Source organism: Falco cherrug, chromosome 5, assembly GCF_023634085.1.
Source record: "Falco cherrug isolate bFalChe1 chromosome 5, bFalChe1.pri, whole genome shotgun sequence".
Taxonomy (NCBI): Eukaryota; Metazoa; Chordata; class Aves; order Falconiformes; family Falconidae; genus Falco; species Falco cherrug.
In genome coordinates this window covers 90,201,876-90,224,763 of record NC_073701.1, presented here as the reverse complement: position 1 = coordinate 90,224,763, position 22,888 = coordinate 90,201,876, and the positions used below count along the sequence as shown (strand labels likewise).

The 22,888-nt window shown below is 36.2% G+C and overlaps 1 protein-coding gene across 3 annotated transcripts in view; it reads left to right on the top strand.

The window, feature by feature from the left end:
- TBC1D22A (TBC1 domain family member 22A) overlaps positions 1–22,888 on the top strand; it is a 180,121-nt gene that overhangs the window by 29,409 nt on the left and 127,824 nt on the right. For all 3 annotated transcript variants that reach the window (XM_055712205.1, XM_055712207.1, XM_055712206.1), the window contains exons 5-8: positions 2,423–2,493; positions 9,082–9,210; positions 10,163–10,225; positions 17,886–18,000. In XM_055712205.1, the coding sequence (XP_055568180.1) occupies positions 2,423–2,493; positions 9,082–9,210; positions 10,163–10,225; positions 17,886–18,000 (378 nt within the window). The remainder of the gene's footprint in view (positions 1–2,422; positions 2,494–9,081; positions 9,211–10,162; positions 10,226–17,885; positions 18,001–22,888) is intronic.

Genomic DNA, 22,888 nt, shown 5'->3' with positions numbered 1-22,888 from the left:
TACACTTTTTCCTTTAGATTTGGTATTCTAGGTTTTGGATTGCCCAGAGAATATGATTGAATATATCTTTGGTCATGCTCAATATGATGTTCCTAAATGCTTAGGTATTCTGCTGCTTTTGTTCACTTACACAATAATACTTATCTAAATATAATTTGTACTGACAGAAAATAACCTTGACTGACTTACCTACTCTTGCTTTAACAAGGTGTCACCTTGGCAACCTTGTATTTCTTCTGTAGAAAAGATATAAAGTAGCTCATTTAAAAACAAACAACAGAATGAACCATGTCAAAAACATGTTAGGAGATACTTTTTTTCCCCATTTTTTCCTGTGTCAGTGTGTTTTTAACTTTTTCAAGGGTTTGAAATGTAGAAAAGTTTCTATTAATGAAACTTATTTTTGTCAAATACTATTGTATTTCAAAGCTTATAGTTGAAAGAGTTTCATTGATGTTATAAGAAAGTCATCCTTTTTCTTTAGACTGGATTTGAGACTTGTGGTAGACACATTCACTTTGATATGATGGCCTTTTAACATCTTGTTTCTTAATATCTGTTCTTTTTCTCTGCCTTTCTGAGTTTCTGTTTTGTTTTGATCCTAAATGCAGCATCTGGTCACTGTTTTGCTTGGATTTGGTGATGTAGCCTCACTGTTCCAAGTGAGATCTCTGTGCAGCTGCTGTTGTCTTAACTGAGCCTGCTGCTCAGAGGGAGAGGGAAAACATATAACTTACTGAAGGCGTATGTCCAGTACTGTGAAGTTTCTCTTACTTCAACAATTGTTGATAAGCCCATGTCTGTTTGGAATAGTCATCATTGGTTTGAAGTGACCACCCTGAAACCACTCATCTACCTATGACCATAACAATCTTTCGTTTCTGCCTCCTGCCAATTTTCTGTAAGAAAAAGAGATGGAAGTATGAATTCATCCAGCTGGATTTTTTTTAACAATGATTTATTTAACTTCATATTAATGCTGTCGTCTCATTTAAGACAAAATGGATTTTGCAAGTATCATTTTTGCTAGCATGTATCTAATGTAAAAATAGGGCATCCTAATGATCAGGTAACTTAACACTGCAAAATCCAGTATACTAGAGTTTTTTGTTTGCTTCAGTTGCTTCTTTGACAACCTTTAATTACAATTTAGAATTATCTTTTTTTTCTTCAGTAACTATCTAGCATCAATAAACTTTTAAAATCTGATTCCTTTTTCTTGGGATATATTGCATGTATTTTAAATATTGTACTGGTTTCAGTGGACTGTGTTTTCATTCCTGGTTACAAGTAGTTGTGAGTCTAGAAGTAATTTGCTCTAAAATAACATGCCACACCTAACATGATAATTTGCATTTCTTGATATTATAGATGCACCTTTCTTTAAGAGTAGCAGAAGGAATTTGGGGGTGGGAGGGTAAAGACAGATGTTGCCAATAGGAGTCCTTGTCATAACAAAAAACCAAAGAAAATATGAATCTATAAATGGCCAAAATCAGTCAGTTGTGATATCTACTCAGACAGTAGTTCTTCTAATTACTTTCTCCTGTGCTTCGTTTTCTTGGGGTGGGTAGATAGACAGGTAGGCAGAATGTTTTTAACGGCTTTGTTGAAACATAGAATTTGGAAAATATAGGCATATGATAGAAGCAAAATTCACTGGAATATACATAGTTAATTAAATTACTACATAATTAATTGGACTAAGTCTATGCAAAGTAAAATGTAGAATTTTGTTGTCCTGTATTCTTTAACAGGTTGATAACTTGAACTTTAGCAGTTTTAAACCATATTTTCTACTCATAGTAAGAAGAGGTACAAGCAGATATCTCAAATACTGTTTCTTGGGGACACTGTTAAGCGTCTTTTGTCTTTACATTTTTCGTAATTTTGCTATAACTTTTTTCACATGATAAGCAATTTTCACAAAAAGTATGTGTCAAGTCCCGCAGATTGGTTTAGCTGGGTATGGTATCTGACAAGCAGCTTTCAAGAGAGTGGAGTACAACATGAAGAGTGAGAATATGGCATGGGATTCGATTCCAGCATTTGGACATAAAGTCTCATTCTCTTTCTGTAACTGCAAATCTCATTTTTAGTTAGGATCTGTGTAAGCATATTATACGATAATACTGGATATCTCTTGCATGTTAATATAAGGCATGTAAACTAAAAAGTAATGGTGAGAAATATCCCAGAAAGTTACCTTATCACAGTCAGTATGTATTATCATAGGTATCCTTATGGATAGTAATTATCCGGTATTTTATTGATTCATTAGAACTGCCATATAATTCTGATTTCATTGGACTTTACAAGAAGACGTGATCATTTTTGTAAACAACTTTGTGCTAATTTGAATATATCTATGTATATTGTTAGTAGTTTCCTTGGTTCTCATGACACGTTTCTTGTTTAATAGAAGAATTACGGAAGTTGAGTTGGTCTGGCATTCCCAAACGGGTTCGTCCAATTGCATGGAAGCTTCTTTCAGTAAGTTGTATTTTTTTTTTTTCTTCTTCCTTTGCATTTAGTAGTAATAGGGTTTTTTCAAGCATTGCAAATAATTTTGCTTGACATGTAATCCATCAGTAATACTTGAAATCATTGTGTCTTGTTGCTGAATTGTAATGCAAGTTCTGTTCTTTTGCTCAATTTCAAGATTAATTTGTCAAACTGAAAGGAGGGGAATGAGAAGGAGTAGTAAATCATGTCAGCTGTATATCTTTACTTTTTCAGCCTGGCTTTTGATGAAAGAAAGGCTTATGTGATGATAGTTGCCTCTTTCAACCAGTTTTGATGGAATGGTGGAGAGTTCAAAGACAAGTACATTTTACGGTTTTCTTGAAAATAGGTAGAGGAAATGAAGCCTATTGGTGTCCTGCAAAAAGGCTTCGTACTGACTTTAAGGTTAAAGTAACTACAAGAAAGGATTAGCACTATATTGAGGAGAAGCAGTGATAGTATCTTACAGGTTTTTTGGCCAATTTTTCTGTAGTGGTTTAAGACAAAACAAATCTGAACTACTGTGGTCAGTTACCTTGTGGTGTTGGCTCCTCTGATGTCAGAACTGTGAGTCAGTTCAGGGAGACAAGCTAATTAAGAAGTTAATGACTTTTTTGTAGTGTGAGTTTTTGGCTGGCTGTGTTCTCTGAACTTTGCCCAGCGGTCAGAGGATTTTGCAGCGGTGTTACCTTGGGAACAGGTTGAGCGAATTAACATGGAACAGCACTGGAGATGTTTCAGTTGGACATCAGAGACAAGCTTTCGGGAATTTGGGATTCACTGGGTGTGGTGTTACAGAACTTGATTTTTTTAAACGGTTTGCACTATATTTTAAAAGCTTCTTCTAAAAAAATACAGTGTTTTCCTGATAGGAGTTTTTTAATGTCAATCTTTTCAGCTATAATACTTGTGATGGCAAATGGTTGTGCATTTTAGCTGCTGTTTGTCTGTGGTTGGGAGAAAACTTGTGAGGATGTTTGTATTAAAAAGAATAAAAAAAAAAATCTCAAGCTGTCTACTCTCCAGAGGCTCTGAAAGACACTTTATCAGCAAATCTTCGTGCATTTAAGAACTGTTTAAAATTCCGAGTTATACACAGAGCAGTTTAACACTCTTGAATTTTTTAGAGAGTAGACTTAAATAGCTTAGCTTTTTGTAGAATGATTCAGTGGGGAATGCGAAGTATTTACTTCAGATTGAGACTGATTTCCAGTGACTGAAAGAGTCTCTTTTGCTGATGACTTCTAAATTTGCATTTGAAGGAACTAGGCTGCTAAATGCAGATGCAGCTTATTAATGGTGGATTTTCAAGTATCCTACTGTAACTGAAATGAAACATGCAGTACACAGTTTATTTTAGTTCTGTTTCCAAAGTTGGTGTCTGAGACTTTGGTAATGAAAAGAGCTTCTTTTTTTTTTTTTTTTTTTTTTGTCTTAAAGTTTAGGATGCCTGTTTGGAAACACTCAAAGTGAAAAAAATTGTGACTAACTCAATATTGACTTTGAAACATAGTAAGCTAAGGCATAGGGCTCTGCCCTGATGGGGCCACAGTTGGAGTACTGTGTCTAGCTCTAAGGGTCCCCAGTTCGGGAGAGACAGAGAACTACTGGAGAGGGTCCAGCAGAGGGCTACAAAGATGAGTAAGGGACTGGAGCATCTCCCTTAACAGGAAGGGCAGAGAGACCTGAGCCTGCTTAGCTTGGAGAAGACAGAGAAGGGATCTTATAAATATATATTCTTCAGAGTGGAATATTAAATAAATAGCAATAATAAATAGCAATATTTTAAAAGTTCCTAGCTTTTATTATGTATTTCTTGTCATGATTTCTTATCTACTAAGCGGTTGTCAATACATTTTTGGAAACACACAAAAATGAGTGATTTAGTAATCATTACTCTTCTATACTGTAACACAGCAGCTTGTTTCATCTTTCCAAAGTGGGGAAGAAAAAGTTCTTTGAGCATCTGCGGTCGTAAACTCCGTGATGCTTTTTTCTAAATGGTAGTTAATTTTTAAGTCACATCAGTTGTTTAAACATGTTGCCTATGCCTAACGTATGTCCCAGGTAAGAGGGTGTAATGTGATCATGTTTTGTGCTATAGGTGCACTGGAAGCTATTGGTGAAATAAGTGTACAGAAGCAAAACTGTTTTGGTTAAAGGTCAGTTTCAAAACCAAAAAAGACCAGAAAACCAAAGAAACCAAAGTGTAACTTAGAACTAAATAAAAGGTGGATATGTTTGTTTTGAATTATTCAGAAGCCTTACTTAAAAAGCCCAAACTATGACTGACTTGGGGAACTGAGTACAGCTGGTAGTATTTGAGGCAGAAGGCGAATTGTGATTGTAATCTTTGTAAAATCAGCATTGAAGTTGGAATTTTAAAAGTAAGATTTAAATAATAATGTTAACATACATTTGATGAGTACGTTTTTTCAAAGGGAAAGCATATGAAAATCAATATAATGCTTAGGGGCTGTTGATGTGATGCATCTCTACTGGTAACACTATATAAAAAAAATAGATGATGTATTTTAAAATACAGCAAAAACTTTAGATATACTGTACCTAATCATAAAGCAGAACTATTCAGGCTCACTTCTTTTTTGAATAACAAAACTAAAAATAAGTTTGCAAAAGCCTTTGGAGGAAATTAATGAATAAACAGATTAAACTGTCCACCAATTTATTCCCTGATGATATGTTGCAAGCCTTTCCAACTTTTAAAAATAAAACCTAATTTGTAAAGTGTACAGGAAACAAGATGTGTCCAATTGAAAGATGGCTTGTCTTAAAAACTGAATAATAGCAAAAAGACTTGCTGAGAAAATATTGGTATCCTTCGAACAATCATGTTTGATCTCACAAATGTGCTTTTCTAATGGAACTAAGATGTCCTACAGGAAAAAAACCAACAACCCAAAAAACAACCATTGAAAATAAATGGGAGGCAGAATTCAATATGTAACTTAATAGAAAGCACTGGGACAGGATATTAAATGTCAGACTGAATCTTGAGGCAAAAGTTAAGCTGGTGTGATTTAAAGTATCTGGAACCAGACACGAGTCAATACATCTTAAAAGATAGTTTTCCCAAAGCGAGTACCTCTTCAGGTGTCTGGAGCGTAGTGTGGTTTGTACTTATTCTGTTGCCATCTTAAACAATGAAGAAATTAGAACAATAACATCTTAAATTATTTTAATAAGAAACATAGAATTGTTTAGGATGGAAAAGACCTTTAAGGTCATCAAGTCCAACCATAAACCTACCACTGCAAAGTCCACCACTAAGCCAGTGCCCTAAACGCCACGTCTACATGTCTCTTTAAATACCTCCAGAGACGGTGACTCAACCACGTCCCTGGGCAGCCTGTTCCAATGCCTGACAGCCCTTTCAGGGAAGCAATGTTTCCTAATATCCAACCTTGGATAATATCCATCCCTTGGAGCAACCTGAGGCCATCTCTTCTTGTTCTATCACTTGTTCCTTGGGAGAAGGACTGACCCCACCTGCCTACAGCCCCTGTCAGGGAGTTACAGAGATTGAGTGATAAGGTCCCCCCTGAGCCTCCTTCTCTACTGGCTAAACACCCCCAGCTCCCTCAGCTGCTCCTCACAGGGCTTGTGCCCCAGACCCTTCACCAGCTCCGTTGCCCTTCTCTGGACGCGCTCCCCCACCTCGATGTCTGTCTTGCACTGAGGGGCCCAAAACTGAACCCCGTGTTCGAGGTGCGGCCTCACCAGTGCCCAGTATTGTGGGACGATCACCGCCCTGGTCCTGCTGGCCGCACTGTCCCTGGCACAAGCCAGGATGCCGTTGGCCGCCTTGCCCCCCGGGCACCCTGCTGGCTCATGCCCAGGGCTGTCACCCAGCCCCCCCGGCCCTTTCCCCCCAGGCAGTTCCCAGCCCCCTGCCCCAGCCTGTCGCGCTGCGTGGGGCTGGTGTGACCCAGGGGCAGGACCCGGCACTGAGCCCTGTTGAACCTCCTACAAGTGGCCTCGGCCCATCGGCCCGGCCTGCCCAGACCCCTCTGCAGAGCCTCCTGCCCCCCAGCAGATCAGCGCTGCCCCCAGCTCGGTGTCACCTGCAAACTGGCCGAGGGTGCGCTCGGTGCCCTCGCCCAGGTCATTGATAAAGGCATTAAGCAGGGCTGGCCCCAGCACGGAGCCCTGGGGACACCAGCTGTGACCGGCCGCCAGCGGGATGTAACTCCGCTCACCACCACCCGCCGGGCCCGGCCGGCCAGCCAGCTTTTAGCCCAGCATAGAGCGTACCCATCCGAGCCATGCGCAGCCAGTTTCTCCAGGAGAATGCTGTGGGAGATGGTGTCAAAGGCTGTACTGAAGTCTGGGTAGCCACACCTGCAGCCTTTCCCTCATCCACTAAGCGGGTCACCTTGTCATGGAAGGAGATCAGGTTAGTCAAGCAGGACCTGTCAGTGTGGCTTTCTGAAAGACTGGGCCTGATCACCTGCTTGTGTTGTACATGCTGTGTGATGGCACTCAGGATGTTCTGCTCCATAACCTTCCCAAGCACCGAGGTCAGGCTGACAGGCCTGTAGTTCCCTGGATCCTCCTCCTGGCTCCTCTCGTAGATGGGTGTCACACTGGCTGACCTCCAGCCTGCCAGGACTGCCCCAGTTCACCAGTGATGCTGATAAATGATGGAAAGTGTCTCAGTGAGCACTTCTGGCAGCTCTCTCGGTACCCTCGGATGTTTAAACACTTGGTGTTTAAGTGGTCTAGCAGGTTACTGGCCATTTCTCCTTGGATTATGGTTGCTTCATATAGAGATATTTTTTAAAATCTGTTGATGTTTTAGTATGTTGCGTATTTTGTCCCTAAATGTTGAGTGAAATAGAAGTTGTAGAAATGGGTTATGATGTTGGAATGTTACTGGATAGTAATGGAACCTGTACACTTAGTGTTTATTTTTATTGTATAATTAGCAATTTTAACATGTTAGGTTTAGCCCTTCTGTTTTTCTTTGTAGTATTTAGGAGTGAATATGGAAATTGTTTTTGTAGTTAAATGCGTAGCATTTTATTAGTTAGTTGCAGTAGGTATGTCTCATTCTGTAACAGTAAATACATGCTGCTCGTCGAGTATAGCATTATTTTGATCTTAGGAGAAGTATTTTTGTTAAAGAAACTTAAGTCTGACAATTTTTTTTCTTTGTTTTAATCTTTACTATTAGTATGGTGATAGCTTTGCTGTGGAAAGTGAGCTTTTGTAATATTGGCAAGAAATATTTTAATTTGACTTGACTAGTGAATAATATGATTATTAGGGTTTTTTTACGTTGCCTTGGATGTCCAGATCTCTTTCATAGTCATTTATCTTTAGAATGTTTCTGATACAAAGTTTTTTTGTTCAGGACTGCCATGTATGTAAAAATGGACTAGCTTTTTTTTTTTTTTTCAGTGTTAGGTGGTATGTGTTTATCATTTGAGATCAAGCTGCTTACAAGAAAGCATTAATTATTTTTGTATATTCAGGAAACTTTTTGGTGGCCAGTTACTTTAATAACGGTGTTTCTAATAAGTATACCTTATACGTAGAAGTGAACATTTAGTAGTGTTGATGATACTTCTCATAAAATGCTGAAATAGTAACCCGAGCTTGTTGGTTTTTAAATGTAAGTAGACTTAGATGCCAGAAATAGCGATCAAACACGAAAATCAAGATGGATTTATTTTTTGGGTAAGATAGGAGTTTTTTGATATATATAAATGATTTCAAAGAAGAACTGTTCAGCTACGTTCTGTACTTGACGCAACAATATATAATCCTGTATTTCTGATACATGACTTTATTAGTGTGTCCATACCTTAAGCAAAATAGGATAATACCATAAATTGCTTTTGGGAAATAATGAAGGAAGTGTACAGCTAGCGTTCGTGCATCTTAAGAGCCCGGTCACTGGTGCTGTTGAGTCTTTTTCTGTGATGAAACTTTTAATAACCTGTTGTGATGAAATGAAAGTTGAAATTATTTTTTTCCTCTTCTGAAACAGTGAATAAAGCAGCTAGAATGTTTGTAAAGCTTTTGAATTAACACTCAATTGTATTACAAGTTTAACCATAATTTAAACGTATTTGCTAGAGTATATCATTCCTACTTGAAAATCACTGAGATAATATGCATTTTGTTTAAAAACTTAATAAAACTAATAGCCACATAAAAATACAGAAAATAATGAACTCATATAGAATTACATTTATCTGAACTTATTATTTGAGCTTTTCTCTTTGGAAGGCAAGCATTGTCTTGGAATTCTTGATGAAAAATTGCTTGTTAAAGCTGAAAACCTTTAAGAAAAAAATTTTAAGAAAAAAGCTGATTTTAGTAAGGTGTTTTTATCTGAACTTTTGTATCAGTTGGAATGTTCAGAAAGCTGATTTACTAAAGGATTATTCAGATCCATGTAGGACTGTATGGTACTATACAGTTTATTAGCATTCCTGTGACATGTAATCGAATGCCGGTACAGCTTTTTGTAAAGCAAAGAGTAATACCCTTTTAATTTCACTGGATTTTTGTTTGTGTGGTTTTTTTGGTTTTTTTTTCTCTCAGGGCTATCTTCCTGCAAATGTGGACAGAAGAGAAAGCACTTTACAAAGAAAACGCAAAGAGTATTTTGCATTTGTTGAACAATACTATGATTCCAGAAATGATGAAAATCACCAAGATACGTACAGACAGGTAGAACACCTATTAAAGTGACTTACCTACAGGAGATCTGCTAAAGAACTGAAAGAGGTTCTTTTTGAAGTTTGCTACTGTTTTATCTATTTCTTTTATTTTACTTGATAGACAGCTCTCTAATCAATTGTTTCCCTACACTGCGGCAGCAAAATAATGAAATATTTTGGTCTGAAATTTAAAATAGTAGATTTCTTTAACGCTAGCTTTAGTCGTGCTATGTGTCACTTCCATGGTTTTCCATTTAAGAATAGTAGGGTTTTCAAATCTTTGACCTCCTGCTCAGACTCTTCTTCAAATGAATGAGGATGGAGAGGGAAAGTATAACAGTGACTGTTTCTTGCTAGCTCCATGCTTCTGCTTAAGACATTGAAACTGTATGATTTGCAGTAAAGAGGGGCATGTCAAACTTTCTTAACCACCCAGATAAGCAAATAACTTAATTTTTTTTTTTATTAAAATGAATTTTTTGTATCAGTAAATAAAGACTAAGCAATACTACTTTAGCCTTCCTTAGGACAGAAGATGCTGAGATTGTTCTTTCAGGTTCAAGCCTGATCTTTAGTAGTAAGATGCGTATATGGTAGTGTCAATTGAACATGACTTTTCAGAAGTAGTAGTATGTATTTAATCATAGTTACTTTGGGGAAATGAGTATTGCTAATATGACTGTAACTTGCAAACAGTCAAAATGTGATGTAAGGATCCTAAAATGTGAAGACAAAGTATATGTAGTTTTTGATGGGGTTTTTTTGCTTCACTGATAGATTAACAGTGACTTACAGATTTGGCCATATGTTTTGAAATACAGTAAATCCATGTTATTCCAAAAATAGTTATACAGTGGGATTACAACCAATACTGTAAAACCATAGGATTGTTGTTACTATAGTGTTATTTAAAAAGTGTGTTGCTGGTTCCTTTTACGGTGTTCTTCTTTCTCTCTAATTAGATCCATATAGATATCCCACGCATGAGTCCTGAAGTTCTAAGACTTCAGCCTAAAGTAACAGAGGTAAGAATAAGATCCGAAGAATTTTATTTTTTCTAAGAAACCATGTTATTAATGAATCTGTTATCACAGGATTGTTTAGTAATTAATTTGACAACATTTGCTATTTTGACTTCAGGGCTAACTTTAACAAAAGTCAAAAAAATGAGGATATGTAAGTATAGGCTAAGAATAGCAGTGTAAATACAAGTAGTAAAAGGAGTGGCATCTCATTGATCTCCTGCATTGAATCAGTCAGTTTGGTCTTGTGCCTTTGAGGGTTTTTTCCTTTTTTGCTTTTTTATATATTTAGTTAATGAAATGTTTTTCAAGTACTCCAGAGCATAGTTCCCATAGTTCTATGTAACTGTCAAAATCATTTAAGGTCTGGAAGTTCTTATCGTAGAGTCTTCCACTTGGGAAATATTCTTGTGAATTTATAGCATGACCGGTTTGTGTTCCTTCTTTGATTATGCTTCTTTGTAAGTTTTGTATGTTGAGCACACTATTGAAATTCTTTTACTACTGTATTAAATATACATGAATTAATAATAAATGTTAATCACATTGGTCTATATTGTTGGGTAATTGAATCCCATGGGGATTTTTCTTTGTAAAGAATAAATAGTACAGATGGTGTGAATCATCCTCTTTCAATTACTACTTTTAATCCTTCAGTATCTTCTTATTCCTAATGTTTCTAGTTAGACTTTCAAATGTATTTCATGTATGTTCTTAGTATCGTTATAAAGCCACATAGAACATCATCTGATAGTTCATTAGATGATATGAGAAGTTAAATGCAGAATTAGCTTTCACTGGTTTTTCTGCTCTTGTGATTATTTAATGGAAGTGCTCCTCCACATGTTGAAGAAATCAGTTTGGAGAAATAGCATATTGTGGTATTCTGAAAGAAAATTACATAAAAATACTGTGTTCTTTCTGCTTTCTACATGGTGGTGTTTTACCTGGGCTTTTCTAGGGGCGAATCAAAAAGTAAAGTAAGAACAATAAAGGGACAAGAAGTGAAACAATACCAGTAAGAAATAAACTATTAAAGGAATGTGTCAGTTGTGTCAGTGTTGTAGCTAGAAATGAGCCAATAAATGAAACCGGAGGTGAATATTATTTCTTGGAAAAAATAGTTACTGAAAGAAGAATACTTAAATACTTCTAAGAGGAAAGAAATACTTGTACTGTATCAGGAATAGTCTTTTAAATTGTTCTAAAGATGTATTTGCATTCAACATAGTGGTGGCTTTTTTTGGGTGGTTTCTTTACTTCCTTGCATCGTGTGGTTAAACTGTTCTGAAGTTTTCAGTGAAGATCATCGGTCTCTTGAATATGACTTTGGTTCAGATATACAAGGCTTGTGTTTTTGTACTTCTTGGTTCAAGTGGAAATGCCCCAAAATTATGGTTCGTTCCCACCATGCGCCCCCCCCCCCCCCCCCCCCCCCCCCCGCCCCGGGTGTTTTAGTGAAGGAGAAATTAGAAGCTGTTTAATTTGTCTGGTGTAAGAATGTGTGTCTATTCTTTTTTTTAAAGGAAGATTGCAAAGTAAAAAACTTGTCTTCAAGAGTGACTCCTAGGTGGTGTATTTATTTCTAAATTAGCTGAACAATTGTAAAAACAACTTTAAAATAGAAATTCCAGCTAAAAAGCTAATTTAGAATGTTTAATGTCCTTTCTTTTAACCAAATTATTTGGATAAGAAGTAGCTTAATAAAAACTGATGATAATAATAAATGATACTAAGAAAGACGAACTATTCTCATTGGAGAATATTTTTAAATAAAGCATTTAGTAAAATAATAGGATTGTCAGACAAACTTGTGGGATCTTGGACTAGTTTTGTCTTTTTTTTATTAGATTATGCATAACACAATATATTTCTATGACTGCTTTTAAGAGATGGTTAATACATTTTTTTAGATGCAAACTTGATAAGAGTTTATAGAAACACAGCTTTGTATCTACCATAGTTACGTGCTTTTTCCATAATACAGTTAGAAATGTTAGAGTAAACTTGTATTGATAGTTAAAGAAGATATGGTCAAGGTTTTCCAACATTTGAAACATTTTTTTTTTGTTAAATATTTGGTGTGTTGAGGAAAGCATCTTATTATAAGACATTGCAAAGAATTAAGTTACAGGGTATTTGCAGTCTCTTTTTGGTTAAATGATTAACTTAGAGCTAAAGAGTTTATTTGGAAATTTGGAGAGTATATTAATGTGAAGAAGATACTAGTGCAGTATTTTTTAGAAGCAGTCATAGTTGACAGGAGAATTTTTTTTTATAGCTGAATTGTAATTAATCTGAAAATAGGCTGGTTTAATGAAAATGCTGACAGTCAACTTCAGAACTAGTAGACACTCCCAGGATAAAACACCTCTCATTATTGCTTGGGAATAATTAAAATAAAAAGGAAATACTGTGTCTAACTTTTTCCTAAGTATAATCCAGTAATATCAATAGAATTTCAATACCAATTATTATTCAGTGAAGTTTGAGCCTGGATTGCAGTTTCAGTTAATTTTGTGGGACCATTAAAGGTGAATTTTTTTAGATCTTCTTCACTTTTAGTTGTCTTTTTGCAGATTAACAACATTGCTCATGTAGCATATTCATTTAATGGGATTGACTGAGATGTCATTTACGAGTGTGTTTCCCCCCACAAAATTAGCATTGCTTTCACTTCTAGTTATTTGTTAAACTTGTCCAAAAGCATGTTTTCTAATGCTTTCTAATCTTAAATACTGCTTTGAAGTAAACATTTTAAATCCATACTTTTTAGAAACTGATTGCTCTTGCAAGTGGCATTGAATTATTTTCCAATGCTAGTAATTCTATTTCATGTATACAGCCCCTTAAATTAGTATGTTGAATACAGCCTGGTAGATTTCTTTAATTTGAATGTTTAGTAAATTGGGCCACCTAACAAGCATAATTGAGCCAGATAAAATAGATGAACATAATTCTTATTTATGTGATCCAGGCATTGCACAAGTAGAGTGCTGCTGCTTTCATGTTTTAAAAAAACAACAATCCCTCTGTGGCATGTCCCCCCTCGCCCCCAAAAATAAAAAAAATCCCTGTCCATACCCAATATCATCCATTTGATCCAAGAGAACTGAAGCCAACTTGCGTAATGTCATCTTACAAAGACTAGTGTAAATGATGCTGGTAGAGTCATGACATCCAACTTCTCCCTTGCTGCATCCTCTCCCTTTCTGGGTTTTTGGAGCCCTACCCTAGCACAGCCTCATCCCCTATCCTCATAGGGGATCCCTTCCTATTCCCAAGGGCTCATGCAGACAAGGGCCTCTCATTGCTCCCAGAGCTGACTGCCTTTTAGGGAGGGGGGAGATGTTGCTGGTCCCAGGTGAGCAATGGTCACTTTCCCTTTTTTTAAGGCAAGTTGACAGGAGCTATAAAGAAGGGAATCAAAGTATGCGTCAGACAGGTTTCAAAGGGTGTGGCATTGTGTGCAAGACTTACTGTGGTTATGATGTTTTTTGTACATATTTTTGATGCTGCAGAGGTTTGGAATAATGATACCGCTACTAGGAAGAATGTCACATGGAATGAGGTCAAGAGACTGAAGGCAACAAAGCTGGGAGACCTTACAGCAGCCTTCCAGGACCTAAAGGGAGCCTACAAGAAAGCTGAAGAGGGACTTTTTACAAGGGCATGTAGTGATAGGATTAGGGGAATGTCTTTAAACTGAAACTTTAAACTGAAATATTTAAATTAGCTATTAGGAAGAAATTCTTTACTGTGAGGGTGGTGAGCCCCTGGCACAGGCTGCCCGGAGAAGCTGTGGCTGCCCCATCCCTGGAAGCATTCAAGGCCAGGCTGGAGCAACCTGGTCTGGTGGAAGGTGTCTAGTGTGTGTGTATGTTACTAGATGATCTGTAAGGTCTCTTCCAACCCAAAGCATTCTATGGTTCTATGAAAAATGCTAGTCAAAAGACTAGAAGCATAATGTGTATAAACCTCATGATGTCTTCTGACTTCAATTTCCAAATGTTACTATTCCAATATTTGTATTGCTCTTGGTGGTATCTGAGTCTCTGTTCCCAAAGAGCTTTTCATTAGAGTTAATAAAAGCTTTAATTTATTTTAACTTGGAATTTCATTTCCATAATAAAATGTTTCAGTTTAGAAGGTGTTTTGAGTCTGGTGTGTGGCAATAACTCATTATTATGTTACTTTTAAAATCAGTTTGAAGTGCTTTACATTTTATGGGAGTTATGTGGATCCTGGGTGGGAGGAAGGTAATGTTAAAGGACTGGGAATAAATTGTGGCCCTCAAAGAGGAGGAGAAAAGAGTTAGAGGTCTTCCTCCATATGGTTCACAAAGTTTATTTTAAAGACTAGTGACGGCAAGTTTAGGTTTGTTAGATTTGATTAGCTGGTGTGGTGTAGTCTGTAACTTACTATCAACGTTTTCTGTATCTTTAACTGAGTTTTGTTTAAATGTCTAGTACATGGCTGTGTATTTCCTGTCGATGCTTGCATAGTATGGGAGAAGTAATTCCAAGGAAACAACACAATTTAAAAATAGTTTATAAATTTGTCCCTGCCTCTTTGGTTTTTTTCCTATACATAGAAAACGAAAAGCAAATTCTTAAAAGCCTTTGTGATTGAAGGTTTGGGGGGTCTGGAGTTCCTCTGAGGTGGCAAAACCCACAGGAAATTCAAAATCTGCATTTAAGCTAATGAATCCTTCTCTTCATGTATATGAATATAGTTCTTAATGTTACCATGAATGAGAGTTAAATTCAAGAGAGAGTAATTGATTGGTAATGACATCTCATGAGATGTAGTGGCTCATAGTAGAAAAGTAATTCCAGATTCTGTTGCTGATTTGAAAATCAAGAAGGAAACCTTTGGGGAAAGTGACTTTTTTAATGAGCCCTATTTGAACACAGTGATGAGTGCTGTGTAAAAACTTAAATCAGTCTGCCTTTCTGGTTTCAGTGCTCATTTTTTTTTTTTTTTTTCTTTCAATTCAGAACAGCAAATGAAACTTTATGGAAATGGTTAGGAAATTGAAAACACTATTTCAGTGTGTATTTGTTGAATTTCTGATTAGAAGGCGATATTAAATCCAACGTTTAAATCACTGAGTGGTCCTTCCTGCTCAGTATTATTAAAAACAACCCAAATCCAGACAACACCCCTACCCACTTAGTTTTCATACCTGGATTTTAAAAATGTTTGAAATCCATAGGCTTCTCAATTTGCAATGTAAACTATGTATGTTATCAGGTTCTGAGTAAAGGAAAGTTTGGTGGTACAAATGTGGGGATTGTTTGACTTGAGAAATGCCTTAATGAAAAGCACTACTATTTTAATTTTTACAGTGTCTGTTACTGAATTACCGATTTTTTAAAAAATTATTTTTTTGATTCTCACTGTGTGTATTTTGTAACCTCATCACACCAGGAGTTTATTTAGCCTAGTGCATAACACTATTCTACGTTCAAAAATTGCTATTTAAATGGGTTTTTCTAGTCATCTCTATCTATTTGTTTTGAAGAGTTATTTGTATTTGCAGTATGCTAAACGTCTTTTATTTGAAGTAAAACGGAATAACAGTGATAATACTGAAAAAATTAATGTTACTGAATCTAGAAATGGCAGCTGACAGAAGCAGGAAGGATGGCTATGAGGTAACGAACCTAGATAGATTTGCAGTTTTCTAATAATAGTAAAAAATATGACACAAACAACTAATTTAATAAATGTATAATTATGTAAAATGTAAAAGCAAGCTGTAAATGACAGGTCACTTATATAGTTGTTGATAGACAATGAAACCCCACTGGCTATTGCTTGATGGGCAGAGGTTGGTATCTTTTTAGTATGATGTGCAGTGTGTATTAAAAAAACATGAGGTAACCGGACCGGCACCAAGAAAAAATTATAGGTAAAGGAATAAGCATCTTGGCTAATGAAAACAAGAGGCTTTTATGAAGAATTTGCTATGTGAATATTTCACTTTCTGCCTAATCTTTGCTCCCAAACTGAAGTGACCCTGTGCAAAAACTGAACCGTAATTGCAGCTGTAATGGATCAGACCTAAGCTAAGGCTTGTGTTTCAGCGCCCACCGAACTCTTCATATTTATTGTTGTTGACAGTGTCCCTTGTTCTGTGGATTTTCAGCATTCCAGGGAATTGTAAAATCTGGAGATTAAGGGAAGTTGATTATCAAAAGAAAACTTGTGTGAGAAAGGTAGATGATGTTGATATTTGGGACTTGTTTCCAAAGCAAAAGATGCAAATGTGTTTCAGCTTCAGGTAGCTCATGTGGAAGCCTGTGATGGGACTCTCAAGTACTCAGATGCGAGTCATATATGCCTCGATATCTCCTTACTTAAAAATGTCTGCAAGAGGGCTTTTAAACAAAATAATTAAGATTCTTATTTAAAATGGAATTAGAATGGTTAGTATCTTAATCTAAAAAAGCAAAAAACTTGAAGTGAGCTTGAATAGAAATAAGACTGGCTGCATAAACTAAACTTCCTCTCCCTATTGCGTCCTGTCAGGTGAAGTCTTTCATGGGCTTTCTTGAAGCCTTGAGCATTAATTGACTTCTGGGGTTGCAGCAAACTATGGAATCTCCTTGGGGTCCTTACAAAGTCTATCATTGTTTTATTAGTAGTGAGCTCTGATCTTAAAAGCAACATAGTCCTTTGGTTTGAGCTGTCCTTCCTCTGCTCCCCTTACCTGCCTCTGCGTTCTGGTTTCTTGGCCAGACCTTCGATGGAAAGAGCAAATATTCTTTTGCTTCAGAAGATTATACCTGATTGAGTACCTGTAACTGGGGCAAAACACTTTGAAACTTTCACTCCACTACTTATTTGCAGTATTTAAAAGACATGTAGCTCGTTCAGAAGCAAATAATTGAGAGAAAATATGGCTTGTCACAGTCCTATATTGTGTCAGAGAAGTTCTGTGACTTCCCTGCTCCGCACTGTTCTCATGCTGTCCTTCCCATGGTGAGATATGTGGTGGCCTTAGGAGCTTTTGCAGATCCTAATCAAAATACAGTTCACAGAGTTGACGAGGTGAGGTTATGTGATATGGCAGGCACAGCTGCCTTATTTCTACATTTTCTGGTTTCGTATTTTTTTTTTTTAATTGCCAGTATACATTCTTCTGAAGCCTAAACCCCCACACTGCAGTATTGGGCAAGCTTACCTATTATGGAATCTCTTTTTATGGGCATGTTGTTAAAACATCTAAGCTATGTGAAGTACTTTTTTCTGTAATTTAGGAATAAATAGAATAGTATATTGATAAAATACTTTCAACAAGGTGAAAAATCATGGGAAAATGATTTAATATTTCTGTCTCTTGAGGAAAGATAAATTTTATATTGTTGGAAAAGCTTTCATGAATAAGTGCTACTCTTTTGTAACTACTGTAACTGGTTGGTTTTAACATGTGCTAATACCCTGAAAATGTATTTCTTTTGAAGAACTGAGAAGCTTACTTCGCACTGAATGTTAATTATGAATACTAGTGTTCATTTAGGCTTTTATACTAGTTTTTATACTTGTTTTTATACTAGTTTCTTAATGATTATTGTATTTGTCCTTGTAAAATATTCAAGTATATGGTTTAAAATAGTTTGTAAAATTTCTGATAGTTTCTTTAACTCTTTTTCAGATCTTTGAAAGAATTTTATTTATCTGGGCAATACGTCATCCAGCCAGTGGATATGTTCAGGGCATAAATGATCTGGTTACTCCCTTTTTCGTAGTCTTCGTTTGTGAATATATAGGTAAGATTTGTCTTAATACCAAATTACGACTTGGTACTGGTTTTGGAACAACATCTTCATTTTAATCTGAATAACAATTTGGATGAGCTAATCAAAACATTATTTGATGCATTAATCATAAAATTTTGAAACTCTAAATCCATTTATTTCTCTTCAATATATACTGAGAAGCAAATAGATCTTGTGTAAGTAGTTGGTGGAGTTCAGGAATCGTTCAGCTTTTTATTCCAAACAACCTTCTCCTAACAACAAAACCCAACCAACCAAACCTCTCTGTAGCAGTTGCGACAACGTTCTCATTTGTGATATCTGAAAGCAGGGGGAAGAATCACAGTCTAGGTTTTGGTATCGCCGTGATTTCTAGTTAAGTGTTCACCACTCCTGATGCTTTTTTCTTCATAGATGGCTTTATTCTCCCTTTCTCCCCGCTCCCCCCATGTTTTCTGTGAAAACTTTTAATTGTACATATGAAGTGAGAAGGTGCCCACACTAAAACAAGAAAAAACCCCATGAAACAAGGAAACCTTTTAAATGAGTGGTAAGGAAATTTAAGTAGAGGGAACCTACTAAACTAGATTTGTGACTGAAAGAATGGCAACCTGAAACTAGGGACTGAAATTTAAGGCAGCAGTAATGAAATTTCTCTGGTGAAGAACTCTGCTGTTCTGGGGCTTACAACACATACCACTAGTAACAACAGGAGCATAAACAGCTGTATTTGTTGAGTTTGTGGCTTTATATGTGAGTATACTTTCTGAAAACTTTTTTATTTGCCAACTCAGATATTGGTTAAATACTCAACTCTTACTAGAAAACAATTCATGCCTTAAATCTGTAGATTAGTATTTATGTCTTTATAAACATTAAGAGTATGGCTAATCATTAGCAATTATTCATTAGTAATTGGGGTATCACTATGGATATAACTGCTACGGTTAAACAGTAAAAATGACAGCGTTAATGTGTCTTGAATTAAAACTGTTTTCCTTGTACTTCTATTTGTCATACATATGTACAACGAAAATACACAGTGCTTATATGTAAACTTGAACAACACGCTGTCTGGCTAACTTCAGTGGGGCTGTATATAGTGAATTAGTCCTACCTTATCTACGTAAGATACCCATTGGTGTCTTAATCCAGATTTATTAGATTTAATGAAGGACAGATTATCCTTGAGTGGATGATAGACTATCCATTTACTCATTTGCATGGCAACGCCTCTGTTGCTTTGTTCATTTCTTGTTTCATAGGGGGACATTTCATTGCTAAGCAACTAATGAGAACTACCACTGCTTTCTACCTAATCATCTCTTAAGCAGGGTAGAGGCCTACTCCTGAGAGTACTTGCAGTTTCTGCCTTTTACTCCCTCATTTGACAGATAATGAAAACGTTCTTAATGATCCTAGAACAGTAGGGTCTCCAGTAGACTTTAGGGTTGTTAATTGAAATAAGAAGTTCAAATGAGATGTGATTAGAGAATTGATATTCCATGTTAAATAGACCATTTAATTAATATGGTAAATAAGTTTGTCTTTATCACCAACTTACATTTGGAGACCCTGATGATTGTTAATATATTTGCCAGTTTGTCAGTGTTTTTGTATAGGAGAGCATAGCTGTTCCACTGAGTGTCCAGTGAAGAAAGACAAAACTCAAAACCTAACAACCATACAAGAGATTTTGCCACTGCAAATGTATGAAACTCGGAAAACTGTATTCTGAAAGTTCATTGAAAAGTTAATGTCTATATAATAAGAAAAATACTGAAATGGAGGTGCTTTCTTTAATATAGTGGTGGTCTTGGCTAAGTGCTAACAGTGGTTATTTCCCCCAGTGACACATAAAAACTTGATTTGACTTTAAATAGCTTTTTTATTTGAATCTTTTGAATATATTCAGTTTACACTGAGTAATGCATCCAAGTTAGAGTAAATGTGCATTTTACTTATACTTGAAATAGGGACGTTACATTTATGAAGTATGTTAGAAATCATGAGATTTAGAAAATTGGACTCTGAATTGTACCTAAGTGATTTTGATAGAAATTAATGCAGAATTGAAGGAGCTTCCTAGCAAAAATGTTTAAGCTATTAGTGTATTTAGAATCTAGTAATACTCTATTTATCTTAGAAATTTTCTCTAGATCTTATTTCTTGCTCTGATTAAGTGAGTATTGGCTTGTAACTTAAACTGCTTTATTAGTACTTCATTGTTTTTTGTATCTTTCTCAATTTAACTGAAACCTTTGTGTTGCAATTCTTAGTCACTTGGGTCTGGAATCATGCCGTTGAAATTGATAATGCCTTTTATTTTAGGTTCTTTCTACAATTAAAAAAAAAAACAGGTCCTGAAGAGTTAGTTTAATAATAAATTCTTACTAATAACAATGCCATTAATAACTATGTGCTGATAAGGTCATTTGATGGTATATCCTGATAGTGTTTGTACAGTTGAAGTTTTTTCCAATATTTTGGTGGGAGGAAAGTAATGTTTATTTATGACTAAGAGAGCCCTTAATCTTTAATCTTGCATAACAAGTGTGAGACATTTATTCTAGTGCTGGGAGTCTTTTGTTCTGCTAAAGACATCCAGACACTATTTGGAAAGGTGTTGCTAAAGAACTTTTGAAGATACAAATGACATGTGTGGAAGTGACAATTTACGTGCCTTTTCATTCAAATCTGAATACTAAAAAGTAGGTTTTGGGGTCTTTTTATAAGGACCAAAGTCGTGGATGTTTTGATGGTTTAGTATGGATTGAGGTACCTAATTTCAGCACATAAGTTCACACATTTAGAATAGGTTGAGCGACTGAATATACGAAATGAGTATGTTAAATGTGGCGAGCATTCCTTCAACCTTTACAGCCATGTAAATGCGATGGAAGTGTAATTTGGTAGTGTCTCATTAGTTCCCTGTTCTGCAATAAAAGTAGAATACTGTAATGCTTTCAACGGGATAAAACTTGGTTGTCAAACCAAACCAGGAGAGGCACAACTGTAGTTAAAAGAAAATTTCAGAGGGCTTAGATACCAGCCCCTGCTGGAATACAGTATATTCAGATTAGGATTTCTGGTCTACATTAGAAGTAGGAATTTGCACCTTAGGTTCTTCATACTAGGTGATTGTGTGTGTCAATCTCAACTTCCCCCCACTCCCCCAAAATGCTAGGCATCTTTAAGCTTATTCTGCCGTAATATAAAGCTTCCTTTGGAATTTCAAACACCAGTTGTACAGAAAAACTATTTTGTCATTACTTACAACCTCCTACATGACGAAGCACTGTTATGAGTTGTCAGAACAAATGGTAATTACTGTCAGGGCAGCTTTCCTGAAAGCTCTTTGTCTTTCTAGCATATTAGTTTGTGTCAAAATGAATATCGTCCATGTGGGTACAATTCCAGAGGCATTTTTGGTATTGAGGTAAGATATACCATGTGACTGCTCACTGTTCACTGATTTAACGTGGACAAGGATATTTTGCACTGGATTGCAAATTCTATTTCAAGTTGCCACAGGTGTTACTTTCTTTGTACACTTCTCTGTTGCTCCTGAGTTCCTGTTGATATACGCTGTTTCCAGGTATTAAGTTGTGCTGCACAGTTGTCCATGGTTTCTTGCTCACGGAGTCAGCTACATTTCACTACCTGTGACGTCTCACTACTGCGTCTGCATTTCAGTAATTTCCTGGGCCTTGTGTGTGTATTTAACACCACAGAGAGGACCTGGGTCACCATCCAGAGAGATGAGAGCTCAAGAGAAACACCATCATAATAAGGATGCATGTCAGGCCATTACTAAGTGGAATGGCTGTGTGAAATCACTTTGAAACCTCAAGCAGTGCTGAATCAAGAGAAAATTAAGAGTTAGTAGGAAGTCAAGGGCAGGAAATGAACACTATTGTAGCATTTCATAATTTGGTTGGATAAAGAACATCAAGAAAAGGCTACTGAAGACTGGAATGGCGATTGAGATATTGTCAGCAATCTTGTAATAAAGGAGCTTGAGACAATCTGAGGAGCTTAGAAGAGCTCATGAACTGAAAACTTTGGAAAGAGAGGGGGTCTTACCCTTGTAAGTATTTGTCTTGTGATCTTAAATTATTTTGTTGAAGGTAGTAAATGCAACTTCTGTTACCTAGTATTTTTTTTATTGATACATACATGACTTTTATGGAATAATGAATCCAGGCCCAAACCCTAATGGGGTTTGTATGGGATTTAGTCCCAGACCAGTGTTATCTGTGATAAGATAAAGGTACTTTAATCCTGGAAAAGCAGTCATCTGTGTATAGCTCCCTTGCTTACCTTTCTTTTAATTCCCTCTTGTGTGTCCTGTCCTTAAAATGAGATTTTGTACTGGTTATTGCCTTCTCTCCTTCCTTTTCTGCTGCAAATAATTACACTTAAAACTACTAATTCTGTTTTTTACATAGTTTGTTAAATGGTATATCTAATACAATTTTCATTTTCATAATATAATTGGAGTGATGTTTCAGAGCACTGTCACGGCTGTATCTGAGGTAATTCCTCATTGTTTCTTCATAAAATGTGAAAAAGTCGTCAATATAGGAGGGAGATTTTTCTTCTCTCCAGGAAAGAGTTGTAATTTTTATGCAGTAAGTAAATCTGTTTAGAACATACATAAAACTGAATTTGAGTGCTGAGGCAGTAAGCCAGAGAGCAGAGAGTATAACCCACTGACTCCAGAGAGCTGCTAGAAGTTTTTTCTCATACTTACAGGGTTAGAAGGAAAAATTTTCTTTAGCATGCATTATTTCCTTTACAAGACAGAGCTGAAACCTTGGGTGATACATTTATCTGAGATAGCAGGATTGATGCATCTAAACACCTAGACCTGTCCTATTCAGCTCCACCAATTCGC